We start from the raw sequence: 16,029 nt of genomic DNA, 5'->3' as shown, positions 1-16,029 counted from the left end.
TGATATATTAAGGATTTTTAAAAATTGGAGCTTTCCTAGTACTTAGAAGTATAAAGTATGTGTCATTGGTCAATGCTAAAATAATGAAATGAAGTAAAAATAATATTTAATGTCATGTAATTAGGAGGGCTAAGGATAGAAAGAAATATACAGAACCACCTGCATAATTTATATCTTTATTTTACTCAAAATAAATTCTTAATTATTTGATATTCACCATAAGTTATTCAAAAATTGAGACTCAGAAAGTCACATGCTATTTGTAATCGTTTGTTCGAGAAAACCTGCTATATTTTTACCATACTCAATATAAAATTGTCCTAAATTCCAAAGTATTCTTGTTTTTATTGTATTAAGAGCTCATATATCTCACAGAGTTAGAAATTTAACTGCTTTATGAAGTTGTTTAGATTTTAACTGTCATTGCATGTAAATGACATGAATTTGAATAGATGCAAAGCAAAAACAACTGGGTATTAAAATCACTGAGTAATTTCCTAAAATTCTTTTCATTCTTTAAATTCAAATTTTGTTTGGATTTTTAACATAAACACATGAAAGTTCATCTGTAAGAAAAATGGCAGCAGATTCCTTGCATCACTAAGTTTTCCTAAGGGAAATGTTTGGTAATCTGCCAACATTTGGAGAGCTTTAAAGTTCTAATTCATGATTCAGTATATTCTGAAAATTAATGAATGATTGTAATATTTTACCATATTGTATTGTGCAGTGTATTCTTTTACATTTTATTACAGGTTTTAAGTTGTTCTGAAGAATTTTAATGACTTACAATGAGAAACACAGTTCAAAATAGATTTAAGTGTTCTGTTTCTCTATAACCTACGGCTATGGGTATATACTGCTAAGGGAATATAATAGCTTATTTTTGGAAAATAGCGTATTCAGAAATAAAACAACAATTATTTTGTAGCACTTAGAGATTTCCAAAAAACCACTTCCACATATAATATAATTTGTGCTTCTTACAGTGTCTCTAGGATATAGATATTAGTGGCCCCAGTCTACAGCCTAAGAAACTGAGGCCTAGATGGGTTAAATGAGTTGTGCAGAACCATGTAGCCATTCAGTAGAGAAAATGCACCAGAACATGCCTTCTTTTTTTAATTTTATTTATCTTTTAATTGAAGGATAACTGCTTTATAGAATTTTGTCCTTTAAACATCAACACAGAACATGCCTTCTGATTCTGATTGCCAAACTCCTTGAGGATAGACAGTAACTGAGTTTTCATTCCATGTTAAGAATGCTTTTAGTTTCTAGTATTGGGGTTTTTTTAAATAACTTTAGTCTCCTCAGCTCAATTAATTGAATTAGGTTCAAGGGGGAAGTTCAAGCACCTCTACCCATACAAGGTATAAAGGTATATGGACAGCTAATTTTTTCTTCCAGTTTTATTGAAGTATTGATATATAACATTATAGAAGTTTAAGGTGTACAGCACAATTATTTGACTAAATACCTCGTGAAATGATCGTCATAGTGAGTTTAGTGAATACCCATAATCTCACAGAGATACAAAATTAAGAAATATAAAAAATATATTTTTGATAGCTAATTTATAACAGTTGCATTATCACAAATGGTCTACTAAGCCACCAAATGTGTTTGGTAACAGCCAAATAACTAACAAAAAGATCCTTTAAAATATACCTCAGTTTTTTTTTAATACCTTACTTTAAGTTTGTGAAATGAGTTTAACAATATGGTATTCAGTTTCATAATGTTTATTTACATAAATTTTCCATCTCAGCTAAATTAGGAGAAGGCAATGGTATCCCACTCCAGTACTCTTGCCTGGAAAATCCCATGGATGGAGGAGCCTGGTAGGCTGCAGTCAGTCCATGGAGTCGCTAAGAGTCGGACACGACTGAGTGACTTCACTTTCACTTTTCACTTTCATGCATTGGAGAAGGAAATGGCAACCCACTCCAGTGCTCTTGCCTGGAGAATCCCAGGGACGGGGGAGCCTAGTGGGGTGCCATCTATGGGGTCGCACAGAGTTGGACACGACTCAAGTGACTTAGTAGCAGTAGCAGCAGCAACTAAGTTAAAATATGCATCAAATGTGTTAATAAATAAATCTTGGAAGAGTAGTAAAGCATAATTATGTGTAACACAGAGTCTTCAAATATTAACAAACAATTCTGAGATAAACAGAATCAAAATGGAAATAATTAAATTGATGTTTAGTCAGAAGTGACCAAGATTTTATATTAAGCAAATCACTCTTTTCATTACACAAATATATTCTTCTAAATTGTAACATGAGATTATTCAATTTTCTTGTGTATAGATGTTTCATGGTTGCCTCTTACTTGGACAATGACCTAATATCATTTGCACCAGAGTAAAAGTCATATTAATTCCAAATTAATATAGACCACAAAGAGTCAGACCCAAATAAGTGACTGAGCTGAAGTGAAATTGCTCAGGATTCCAGAATGAGAAGATAATTGTAAAAACCGCTCTTTAGAGCTTGGTGGCTTTATTATTAGGAAGGTAATCTTTGTTATTCTAGTTGGCATTCCATTATCATTATAGAGTACATTGTAGTTGAGGATCTTTGGGTTTGTCATTATTGACAGTTTCATTTTACTGTTAAGTAAACTAAATCCTAGTTTTGATCAATCTGTGTGGATTAAGGATTGCATATAATGAGCTCAGTGTAGCATCCATGAATAATCTGTACTCATTGTGGTGTGAAGAAGATCTTCAAGCAGATGAAGTCTGCCACACAGTATAGCATTATCTAACTTGGGGGCTTCCCTGGTGGCTCAGATGGTAAAAAATATACCTGCGATATGGGAGACCTGGGTTTGATCCCAAGATTCGGAAGATCCCCTGGAAAAGAGAATGGCTACCCACTCCAGTATTCTTGCCTGGAGAATTCCATGGACAGAGGAACCTGTGGGCTATAGTCCAGCGGATTGCAAAGAATCAGATATGACTGATCAACTAACACTTTCACTTTCAAGCTGATGAGAGGCACAGTGTATATGCTTTATGTCTTAGTGCTGTGAAATGACTCCCCCAAGATCATATGCTCCAACTCTCCTGAACATCTGGAAACTTCTGGAAGCTTTTTTACTCTTTCATTGTAGTAGTCTGATTTCCCTCCCCATTGATTTTATCTGCCACAATCAGTTTAATTGTCATAAAATAATTCTTTGCACATATTACTGCTCTGTTTTAGAACATCGCCACTGATGGAATATAGCAGTGATCTCAGAATACCATTTAAGATCCTCTACAGTCAGGCTCCAATCTAATTCTCAAAATTATGCCTACTTATCACCTATCATTCATTCATATTTGTCATCCAACTTGGATTTTTATCCATCCTTTAAAGCCAATTGAAGACCTGCTCTTCCATGAAGACTGTTCATTTAGACCAGCCCTGGACACAGTGACTGCTACCTTCTTTCACTCGTTAGCACTTTCCATATGCTGCCTTTGATACATCTCAACTTGGCTGCAATCTTTTTAGAGCAAAGATTAGATTATTATTATAATCAATTATAAACCTCTTCCCTCCACTGACTTCCTTGATGCTTCCTACCTTGTGAGTTTTCCATAAAAATTAATTACCTGAAAGATATAACCATATCATAATTTATTTATTTATTAAATTATTCAACAAATATTTTTTAATTACTGCCATATGCCAAGCATTATGCTAAGACCTGGAATACAGGAATATGATCCTTGCCCTACAGAACCTGCAGTCACAGGATCTAACTGAAATTCTCTGTCCAATTATTTTTCTTCATTTCTATTTTAAGAGTATATAAAACTTGAAAGAATGTTTGATCTTTTATTTATTAGCATGTTTCTATGTGTGACATTACCAGAAAATGATTAATGCAAAAACTTATCATATTTTTAAAAGTTAAGTACTCAGTTTACCCAGCTCTATAGTTGGATCTTGCCTTTGATTCTTCACTTGAAGCTGGAGGAAAAAAAGTATATTAAAAAAAGCATCACAAGAAATTATTTTTCTTTTTTTGTGTGATGATGTGTATTTTATTTTTTTTAATTTATTTATTTTTCTGTAAGCCTGGTGTTCTTTTGGAGAATAACAAAGTTTGTTGTTTACAGGCTTCTCATCGGGGACATCACGTACTTCCTAGATCTGGTCAGAAACTTTTACTCAAAAGCTGGCTGAGAATATACCATCATATCAGGGATTACTTTGACCTTTTCTGTATTCCATGTTTTGATTAGCAAGCTATTCTGCTCATATCCCATTTAGAGACAAATTGTGAAAGGCTTGAATGGCAAGCCAGAAATATATGGAATATTGAAAAGGTCAGTGTGATTTAAGTCCATAACCACAGTATTGAAAATATATGACAAGTCATTATCACACTTAATTCCTACAACAAGGACTGTGGTAAAGATGGGAAATTATTTCAATTAAAATATTCTTATTTCACACTGAAAGCTGAGGTGGCAAAGCTCAAATGGTCTCTTGACTCTCTTTTTGTGATAACTTAATAGTTAGAAAGAAACTGTAACTGAATTAAATAAGACCAAAAAAAAAAGAAAAAGAGGTAACAAGCTCTTTTGATTTCAGAGTCCATCGTAGAGGGAATAATATAGTGACTTTTCTAAAAACTCTAATTATACATGAATAAGATAGATACAGCCATAAAACCAATTCAATGGACACCCCACGCTCTCTTTTTATCTACAGCATAGCTGTCAGTCAGATGGGAACTCCATTTATTTCCATGGAAATGAAGGCAGTGAGTTCAATTTTGCCACCACCCGGGATGTAGATCTTTCTACAGAGGATATTCAAGAGCAGTGGTCAGAAGAATTTGAGAGCCAGCCTACAGGGTAAGTAATTGTTATCTCCCATGCTGTGTATAGCACTTACATTTATTCCACTGGACATATTTTAAATGCATATTGTTAACTAGCAAAAGCATACTTAAGTCAATACTAGAGAGTCTTATCATGGACAAGCCAAAAGGGTACACTTATATTAAACATTCTTTATTAAGCAGTCAATTATTTTATGCATACTAAAAATTTGTGATTGCAAATATCTTTTAACTTCAGTTGAATACTTATATCTCATCTTTGTTTATGCAGCTTTTACCAGGAAAAGTTTTATTTTTGTTTTTTTCAATGTGTATAGCATATAAAATCTTTCCACTAGTTTTATATTGAGACTTTCAGTTGTCTTCCCAGGATCTGAAATTTATATAGATGCTGTTACCGATTTTTAGTGGAATATGGTTTTGATCTATAACAAATTAGTTGTTTGGGGGGGGGGTAAAATTTACCATTTAGAGATTTTTAAAGAAAGGATATGAGCCTGATGTTGAAACCATGAAGATGGTTTGGTGGTAGTATTTTCTTGCTTTTCTAAACTGTGTGCCTTCTTCTGGGTCCAGTATCCCTAAGATATTTCTATTAATTGAATGCCACTTTCAGAAGTTCAAATTGAGAAAAATTAACAGGTTCAGAGAATCAAAATTCATAAAATAAGTGTGTGTTGGAATTCTAGAAATTTTCTGGTTCTCACCTGGCCTTTTTTTCTTTCTTTTTTTCAATATGTATACACTTGTAATCAGAACACCAGGTTCTTACTGTTCAGTGCATGTTTTCTGAAACCATGATGAAGGTGAATGAAATTAACATAAAATATAGTTTTCATAATGATTATGAAATAGCAATGACTTAACTGTTAACTCTCAGAAACTTTTCAAGAATACAACATTTGAGGTATTTACATATCTCTGATCTCAAAAATTCAATCAAAACTGGATGGGACCTAGGTGTCTGAGGGACCAGAGGGCCACCATGGACTTCTTGGGTTCCCCACTTCCTATGCATTGCCCAGAAACTACATTTGGACCCGATAAGAGGGAAATCTGACTGGCAGCCTGAGCTGCTGCTGCTTGACTTTCTGCTGCCACATCAGGATCTCTCACTGTTGCAAGCGAGATTTCTACTAGTACCTGCAGCCCTGCTCTTCCTGCCTCTGAAGAAAAGCCTCTGAAGAAAACTGATGCCTTGAGGGACCCCCCCCCAGGGGGTACCATTGACCTCTCCAAGCCTAGCAGTAGGCCCTTAAGGGCCTTAAATCCACAAAGTCCTTCTCTTCTGAGGTTCTTGTCACCCTTGAAGTTCCATATCCAGTATGGCTCTGGTGTCTACTTGAAGGACCAGCAACCATTGTTTCTCTTTCTTGTGTCCAAGATCTCCCCAGGAGGCTGGCTGCTTTCCTTACACAAACAGGGCTCATTCTACTCCCTTCATAGACCATGGTGGGATCTAGAACTTTGACCATGCACCCAAGTCTTCTTTACCCACTTTCTGGAGATAAAAGACCCATCACCAGCATATCAGCTCTTTCTGACTTCTAATATAAAAGACCAATTCAGATCCCTTTCCTGACAATGCAACTTGACTGCCTATGAGAGAGTCCCAAATTTTCAAGCACCAAAGACTCATTGACCTCCACTCCTTCACCTCTCCAAGTTTGTGCTATCCATACAGCAGTGACAGGTTATTCTTTTTCAGTGAGACCTATACATCACTCAGGTAACGTCCCAGTGATATCCAGATACCCACCTCCTTCCTACTAAAGCAGAGAGAAAAACACACGTCTCCAGTGGTAACATTCTGACATGCAAACCCTTTCCTGTTTAGTTAACTGGCTAGCTAGTTAGCTATGTATCTCTTTCCTCAAAGTTCTAGTGTCCTCTTATTCTTTGGGGAAGAGATAAAGTTTATTTTTACCAATGGCCTTCATATCCACATATTTCCTCTCCCAGAATGTCCTCTTCTTTGTTTTAGCTTGTTTTATTATTAAAGGTCATCTATAGAAGAACAAAAGAATACTTTACTATATCGACTAATGGTCCGCACAGCTCTCCAGTACTAGCATTAGTGGAGACTTAGTTCAAACACACGGAAAAACCCTTTAGGAATTAAGCTTAGAAAGGAATAGATTTTATATTAAAAGAAACCAAACATACTTTAGAAAATTAATGTACTAATCCAAAAAATAACTGGCAAAAAACATATTCCAGTTAACAGATCAGACCTTCTGTTATCTCAGAGCACTAATGATATGAGAATTTGTCATTAAACCAAACCTTTCATCTCCCAAAATAAACCAAAAGAAATAAAAGTATTTATGCTTGAAAACAGAGCTAAAGTCAACACAGACACAAGAATATCAGACCAAATTCCATTCACCGAGTGACTCACATGGTTTCTTTGGCCAATTCTCAGTGCTAAGATATATCAGGTTTTGGTCACAGTTAAGAGGCTGGTACTTTCAAGCTGTGACATTGTCAGCAGATTTCTGTTCCAGTAACATAGAATAATGTGCTTGACAAAAGCACCTGTGTCACTGTAGTTGGAACACAATTAATTCACCTAAATTCTGAAAGCAGCTTAATTATTCTAGCAACCACACCTTAGCTTTGTTGTAGCTTTTCCCCTAGGATATCAGGCCATACTGCCCCCTCTCAGAACTACTTCATTTGTACTCTTATCTGGTGAACCAGTTATCCATGTTGCCCTTATATTATAAAAAAAGATATAAAAGGATAATGAGAGAATCTAGTACTTTCTTTGTTTTGGGATGGTGATAAATTGCTGATTTAATCTGTAATGTTGTATGTGAATGTGTGTATGTGTATATACCTTCTCCATACCTACTCACTCCTGAATGCTGCTTTATTGATCTAGGAGAGAATGCTGTTGTTGTTAATTCTTAATCAAAACTCCAGTGAAGATATCCTGTCACAATCAAATTAATGTGAAGCATTTTTACCTAGGGTAAGAACTGACAAAGAAAAACAGATTAGGATCTTGGTAGTGAAATTCTTGATGTGTTTTTTGAGCCAGATTTACTGAATATTTGTCTCGTTCTTCCCCTCACCACCCACACAGACAATTTATCATCATAAGCTCACTGCTGAAACAGACATGAAACATAGGTGTTCAATTCCCACAGTATTCAAGAGTGACCAATTGAATTGATTGAATCCTGACACTTTGAGGTCACTTTCTTTTAACACACACAAAAATAAATTATTAATATGTATATAATATTTTCATCTCTTTTAACTATGTTTTTTCTCCCATAAGAATTATGAAAGAAAAAATAGAATATGCAATCCTCTCTAATAATATCTTCAAAACATTTCACATGAATTCAAGCAAGAAAAAGTATCCACAGTCATTATGACTTTTTTTGGAACCCAGTTTCCAAATATTCCTGTTTCCGTACCATTTGAATGAAACTATTTGATCTCAGATCACAAAGATGCAAAAATTGTTTGCCTTTCACATCACAAAGCTGTATGTAGATAGGTTTATTTTAAGTGGGATTTTAAAGTTTATTTTTTTATTTTTTAGAGAAGACAGATCTGTTACTTCAGCAAGATAGAAACTTTAATAGATAAACTGATAATTTATGTGAGCCTTTGTGAACTTTGGCTTAACCTTATAAACACATCATTTAATTAGCAACTACAGTATCTCACCTAGCTGAAGATGTCTTCAGGTGGGAGGGGACTTTGTAGAGAAACACATTACTAAAATATGGAATTTGTATACTTGTCATGCATGTTTTTAGCTATTCAGATAACTTTTCAAACTATCTGTTTTATTGCCTTCGCTGAAGTATTCATGTTGGAGAACCTCCACAATGTAGTGAATGTTAAGCTGTGTTTTGAAGTATAATTAATTTATAATGTTGTGTTAGGTTCAGGTATATAGCAACATGATTCAGATATATATATACATAGATAGATATATCATATATGTGTGCTATATATATGATATATATGTATATATATATATTCTTTTTTCAGATTCTTTTCCATTACAGGATTACTATAAGATATTGAAAATAGTTCCCTGTACTATACAGTGGGACCTTACTGTTTATTCTATATATAATAGTTTGTATTTGCTAATCTCAAACTCCTGATTTATCCCTCCCTGCCTTTCTTCTTTGGTAATCATAGGTTTATCTATGTCTGTGAGTCTATTTCTGTTTTGTAAATAGGTTCATTTGTATCACTTTTTTATATTATACATGTGTCAGTCATGTCCGACTCTTTGTGACCCCGTGAACGGTAGCCTACCAGGCTCCTCCATCCATGGGATTCTCCAGGCAAGAATACTGGAGTGCATTGCTATTTCTTTCTCCAGGGGATCTTCCCCATCCAGGGATCAAAACCTGGTCTCCCGCATTGCAGGCAGATGCTTTAACCTCTGAGCCACCAGGGAAGCCCATATTTTACATGTAAAGAATATTATATGATACTTGTCTTTCTCTGTCTGACTTGCTTCACTTAGTATAATAATCTCTAGATCCAGGTCCATCCATATTACTGCACATGGCATTATTTCTTTTTTTATGGCTGAGTAATTGAATATCAGACTATTGAATCAAGAGAGCATACTCTAGTCTTCCACAACTGCCCCAAATCCTTCGAAATTATAGAAAATGAGCAAATGAATCTGTAATGACACTCTGAAAGAAAAAAGTGTGCCCTAATTGAGCCAGGAATTAGGAGTGTTACAAAAAATGAGGGAAAAAAAAACAGATCTGATTAAAGGAGAAAACTATAACTTAAAATACATATTGAATGAGGCACTAAAAAAGGTATAGGTACGGAATGAAAGAGGAATCAGATGGGGCTCTGACGTCCTGCTGTGGAGATTGCTAAATAGGTGAGTCTCTCACTGCATTCAACTTCTGTGCAGGTACTTCTGCCCTTAGGAGCAAGCAGTGAATGTGAACACTTGGAATGGAGAAGCAGGACAATGCCAGGTGACTGGAAACCTCAGGGATCCCCATGGTACTCCCCACCCAAGAGCACATCGGCTCTCATTGGTGGGCATTTTTTACACCAAAACTAAGGGTGAATGGCGGATACAAATCTGAGCCAATGATCTGGAATCATCAAATCTGAGGAAAATCTACTCCATAAAAATAATTAATCAAACTAGACAGCTAAGAACTGAGAAAACAGAAGTATCAGAGTAAACAAATGGAGATTTTATAATTATAGTTAATGGCCTCAGAGAGATAAGAAAGTGTACTGTATTTGTTAAGTTAAAACAGATTTTATGAAGAAAAAAATAGAGATGTGAAAAATGAAAATATATGATTGTTGAAACAAATTTAATGGATTTTTCCCCTGAATATGAGCATCCGTTCAGTTCAGCTCAGTTTAGTCACTCAGTCGTGTCCAACTCTTTGCGACCCCATGAATCACAACACGCCAGGCCTCCCTGTCCATCACCAACTCCTGAAGTTCACTCAGACTCACGTCCATCGAGTCAGTGATGCCATCCAACCATCTCATCCTCTGTCGTCCCCTTCTCCTCCTGCCCCTAATCCCTCCTAGCATCAAAGTTCTCCAATGAGTCAACTCTTCACATGAGCTGGCCAAAGTACTGGAGTTTCAGCTTTAGCATCATTCCTTCCAAAGTATACCCAGGACTGATCTCCTTCAGAATGGACTGGTTGGATCTCCTTGCAGTCCAAGGGACTCTCAAGAGTCTTTTCCAACACCACAGTTCAAAAGCATCAATTCTTTGGCACTCAGCTTTCTTCACAGTCCAACTCTCGCATCCATACATGACCACTGGAAAAACAATAGCGTTGACTAGATGGACCTTTGTTGGCAAAGCAATGTCTCTGCTTTTGAATATGCTATCTAGGTTGGTCATAACTTTTCTTCCAAGGAGTAACCGTCTTTTAATTTCATGGCTGCAATCACCATCTGCAGTGATTTTGGAGCCCCCAAAAATCAAAGTCTGACACTGCTTCCACTGTTTCCCCATCTATTTCCTATGAAGTGATGGGACCCAATGCCATAATCTTCATTTTCTGAATGTTGAGCTTTAAGCCACCTTTTTCACTCTCCTCTTTCACTTTCATCAAGAGGCTTTTAGTTCCTCTTCACTTTCTGCCATAAGGGTGGTGTCATCTGCATATCTGAGGTTATTGTTATTTCTTCTGGCAATCTTGATTCCAGCTTGTGCTTCATCCAGCCCAGTGTTTCTCATGATGTACTCTGCATAGACGTTAAATAAGCAGGGTGACAGTATACAGCCTTGACGTACTCCTTTTCCTATTTGGAACCATTGTCATTCCGTGTCCAGTTCTAACTGTTGCTTCCTGACCTGCATATAGGTTTCTCAAGAGGCAGGTCAGGTGGTCTGTATTTCCATCTCTTTCAGAATTTTCCAGTTTTTGTGATCCACACATTCAAAGGCTTTGGCATAGTCAATAAAGCAGAAATAGATGTTTTTCTGGAACTCTCTTGCTTTTTTGATGATCCAGCGGATGTTCGGCATAGGTAAAGAACAAATAAGTGAGCTGGAATTTTGAGTTTTGAAGTGTTTCCAAAATTTAGGATTATTGTATAGTGTGTATACTATACTATAAAGTATGGGGGAAGAATAGCATTTCTAACATTAGAAATAATAGGAATTCCTAAAGGAGGAAGGGTCAGAGGGAATATGTGGAATGAAATATTAAAAAATAAAAATAGAAGAAAGGTTCCTGAAACTTAAAAAAGAAGAAAGAAGGGACATAGTTCCTATGAATGAAAATGTTTTGCAAGATGGATGGAAAAATATCCGGTCCTAGACCATAAGGTAGAAACTTTAGAACACAGTTGAAAGTGGAAATCTTAAATCTTTAGATGAGTTTCATTGTGCTTTCCTTGGTAACACTAAGCATAAGTTTTAAAAAATGAAGCAGTTATCTTAGTGTTCTGAGAGAGGATTATTTGGAACATTACGTTCTCCTTCAGACAAATATGATTCAAGTATTGGAGAAAAATAAAAAGCTTTTCAAACACAAGAGTTCAGAAAGTTTACTACTCCTGAACATGGAAAGAATTACCAGAAGATGTACCCATAGAAGTTAATCCAAGAGAAATATGATAGATTCAGAAAGAGTAGTGAGCAAGGAAAAAGGAAAGCTTGTAGTTCAGACTGAAAAAAAATTATTAAAATATTTAAATCAAAATGTGTAGTTAAAGCCCAGATGACCTCATTATGAAAGGTAGAAAGGGGAACTGACAAGAAGAGAAAAAGGAACTTAAATACTGCCAATATTCTTTACTTGCCTGGAGTGAGAATATAGGTCTTGGGTAACTCTTAATGTTAGTAGAAAGCTTTAAGGGTAAATAGGTGTGTTAAAGAAATTATGTTAGCCATATATAGGCTACATAACTTCTAAAGCATTAGCTTAACAGAATAAAGAGAACTTAGTCCACAAATGCCAGGAAAATGACAGAAAAATAAACAAAAAACAGAGTAAATAGAAAACAGTTTGGCATGAACCAGTCTAAGATCCCCCGGAGAGGAGAATGGCTACCCACTCTAGTATTCTTACTTTGAGTGAGAATTCTATGGACAGGGGAGCCTGGTGGGCTACAGTCCATGAGATCACCAAGAGTCAGACATGACTGAGCAATTAACACTTTCACTTTTTCAATCTAAATATATCAGTGCACAATAAACTTGAATGAGTTATGTTCATTTATTAAGTGAGATTTTCATAGTAAGTTTTTAAAAATCAGCTATATATCTGCTATTTATGAAAGACTTAAACTAGAATAACATAAGAAGTTAAAAGTTAATGAAAAAAACTAATATACCAGATAAATGCAACAAAAGAAGCGAGGAGGCATATTAATAGCAGATTCAAACCATATAAAATAGAATTCAGATTTAAGCAATAAAAGGACTAAAAAGGAATATTTTATGCAATAATATATGAAGAGCACTTTCCACTGTGCATGACACATAACAAGCAATCAAAAAAAATTAAAAATTGGTTGCTGTTCCATCTGTGATTACTGTTGGTAATAGGATATGACCAAAGTGGTACTCAAAGAAAAATTATACTCATAGAAACTAATAAGATATAAAAGAAATACAAACAAAATTAAATAGTCCAATAAAACCTAAGTGAGATTCTCTAAGTAAACTAATGGGAGGTCATTTTAAGAAAGACAATATTAGTTAAAATGATAATTGGATATATTTTGAAACCATGGAATTGCTAAAATGGATCAGAGTAAACTTGTTTCAAGCTGTTAAAAGACTTCTTATTTGTTCAGGTTTGCTTTTGATGTGGGTTCTAACATTGCTTTCTATTTAAGCAAATTGTTTTTCTATTTTAAAACATAAACAGTAAATTTTCAAATAATAAAATATAAGTTCATATGATTAGGTATGCCAAAATTGTTCTGGAATTCCTTGTTTAATTTGCAGCACATTTTTATTTTTACTTTTGGCACTGCCATTCTTGAATAACCTCTTCCCCCTCCAAACTAGCTGTCCATGTGAGCATCCAGAATACAGCAACTGTCTTCCTCTTCAAGAAAGGACTCTCCTTACTGAAGTCACAGAAAAAAGAGAATGAAATTTGAATCTTAATTCCTCACAGCTTGGAACAACATTAGACCACGATAGGATTTTTCTGTAGCGGTGTTACAAGAGGCTGCTGGCACTGAAGTGTTCAGTTATTCTCCATAGTCTTTCTTCAGTAGTTCACCTGCTGCACACTGACCACAAGGCACTCCTGAATATTTAGGAGTTTATATGAAGGAAAAGCAGAACTCTGATACCTCAAGAAACATAGCTCGGGGTTATCGATTAATAGAACACATCTAGGAGCATTAGAAAATTGAGAATTTAATTCCTCAGCCCCATAAATTATGATAAATAATATATTTAGTGATATATTTTGAAGTATGACAACAAAATAATGACTAGTTTGGCATATATAATAAAATATTATATAACCCATTTTTAAAGAGTTAATAATAATCTGGAGAAAGTATATATTATTAATGTAAATGAAAAAAGGCAAAATTCAAAACCATCTGTGTAATATTTTCATGACCATGTTGAAATACACATATAAAATATTAGAAATATAGTAAAATATTAATTGTTTTGTCTTCCAGTTTTCTAATAAGGAGAATATAGCTATCATCATAGAAAATAGATGAAATACCCAGAATTCCAAAACACTAGCAAGACATAGAAGGGATGCCAGAGGGCAAACAGAAAGAATAGTGTCTCAACTGCTGAACTGACTATTCCCAGTTCCCTCCAACCTCCAGTCTTAAGACTGCCATTCTGCCACCACCCACGCCCTATTAAGAGAATTGCTTTATAAATTTGTTCTGAAGAAATTATTTCAAGAAATACATTTTAAAACATCTCATCAAAGATTACAGAAAAAAATTGAGCACAGAAAATGTTTTCCTCAGGTCAGCCGTAACTTAGTCTCTGATCAGGAATTTACTGTAGAGAGACCAGAATACAACGTATTAGTTATATTTTTTAATGTCATTGCTTAGAAAAGTGGGTCATACCTGCAACTGTCTTTTAAACTTCAAAATGTCTTTCAAAATGTCTTTCTTAAATTTCAGTGCTATTCACTGGAATAAAGCCAAGAAAAAGGCAATATAAACTTAATAAAACAAATTTATATTGGCTTCCCCTTCTGGGGAGATAATCCCAAAGAATGTTACATATATCCTTGAAAACCTAAACTACGTATAGGCCAACAAGAACAATCTCCATTATAGCCCCTTCCATGTCAGTTGATGCTTTTATTAAAAATTGGTCTTAAAACTATTTAAAACTCTTCAGAACAGTTTGAGCGTCTTCTTGCTATTTTCTACAAATTCTTCCCTCTATCCTACCCAGAAGAATTATGTTACCTCTGGGTTAGGATCCTTTTCACAAGATGCTTATAATGCTCCAGAGGGATTTTATTTAAGCTTTACAATTCAGGATAAGTGAATCAAGGACAGATTGACAGTCTTGAGTTAACATTGTATTAAGTGGGTCTCCTTTTTTTTTTTTTTAAGAGGCACATTCATTATTATTAAAGCAAAACCACTTGACCATTTAGATCACATAAGTAATAAATTTAAATGCCCAGATAGGTTTGTAGCCCAAATCTTGGACTGTACGAAAGACCCACTGATCGAAAGTACAGTTTTCTTTCAGCTGAGTATCTCCTTGCTTAAATTGATTAAGCAATTACATTTTGCATGTTGTACTGTAACTTTGTGCAAGATTGCTGCTCTGCTAATTCTAATATGAAAAAATACTCATTGTAATTTAGAATTTCATTTGAATTACCACTTTGACTTATTTTAAAACAAAAATAGCACTACATTTTACAGGGCAGTGGGGGTGGGGAGAAAAGGAAACTAACATTATTTGAAACTGTAATATGCCAGGCGATACATCTTTTTCTCTAAACATACTCAGTCTAGGTCATATTTCTGTTTTATTGGTGAGGAAGCTGAGTGTTTTCTACCATTCTGAAACCAATACTCTTTATTAATGTTATTCCAACAAGAGTGTAAATAAAAATAATGCATGTAATAAAAACCTAAGACAAAATTGAATTTGAGTGAAATATAGCAGAACCAATTGAAGAAAAGAATTTTTAAATGCAGTTCATACAGGAAAGCCTTCAAAGAGAACTCATCCTTTACCTTCACCTAAGCTGTCATGCTGGAGGAAAAACCTATAAATGCAATGAAGGTGGAGAAGCCTTTAGTCAAAGTATACACCTTGCTAGACCTCACAGGACTTATGCTAGAGATAAGCCTCATGAATATAAATGAATGTGGAAGAATCTTTACCTATGGCACATTCCTTATTAAATATCAAAGAATTCATCCCAAATAGAGACCTTATGGATGTAATGAACTTACTCAGTCTCAGAGAATTTCTAGTAGATAAAAAAAATGTTATGAATCTGGTAAATGGAGGCTTTTATAGCCAGGCTCTATTCTATATTTTAGTTCAAGCCTAAAGTCATCAACTTTAGGTGGTTTAATATATTCTGGAAAATATAATAAAACAGATCTTCATAGATCATGTGAAAAGTTCCACTACCTTTTAGAGGCTTTTGTACCAATATTTGTAGGGAGAGGGGAAAGGTGTTTAAAATATAAGACCTCTGTT

General features: G+C 34.8%; 1 protein-coding gene across 2 annotated transcripts in view; it reads left to right on the top strand.

The window, feature by feature from the left end:
- The window catches only part of RELN (reelin), a 536,122-nt gene that overhangs the window by 313,442 nt on the left and 206,651 nt on the right, over positions 1–16,029 (top strand). For both annotated transcript variants that reach the window (XM_004007831.5, NM_001306121.1), the window contains 1 exon segment: positions 4,718–4,863. In XM_004007831.5, coding sequence (XP_004007880.2) covers positions 4,718–4,863 — 146 coding nt within the window.

Source organism: Ovis aries, chromosome 4 (genome assembly GCF_016772045.2).
Source record: "Ovis aries strain OAR_USU_Benz2616 breed Rambouillet chromosome 4, ARS-UI_Ramb_v3.0, whole genome shotgun sequence".
NCBI classification, from domain to species: domain Eukaryota; kingdom Metazoa; phylum Chordata; class Mammalia; order Artiodactyla; family Bovidae; genus Ovis; species Ovis aries.
Note: the sequence above shows the minus strand (reverse complement) of the source record. Positions and strands in the feature narration are given on the sequence as shown.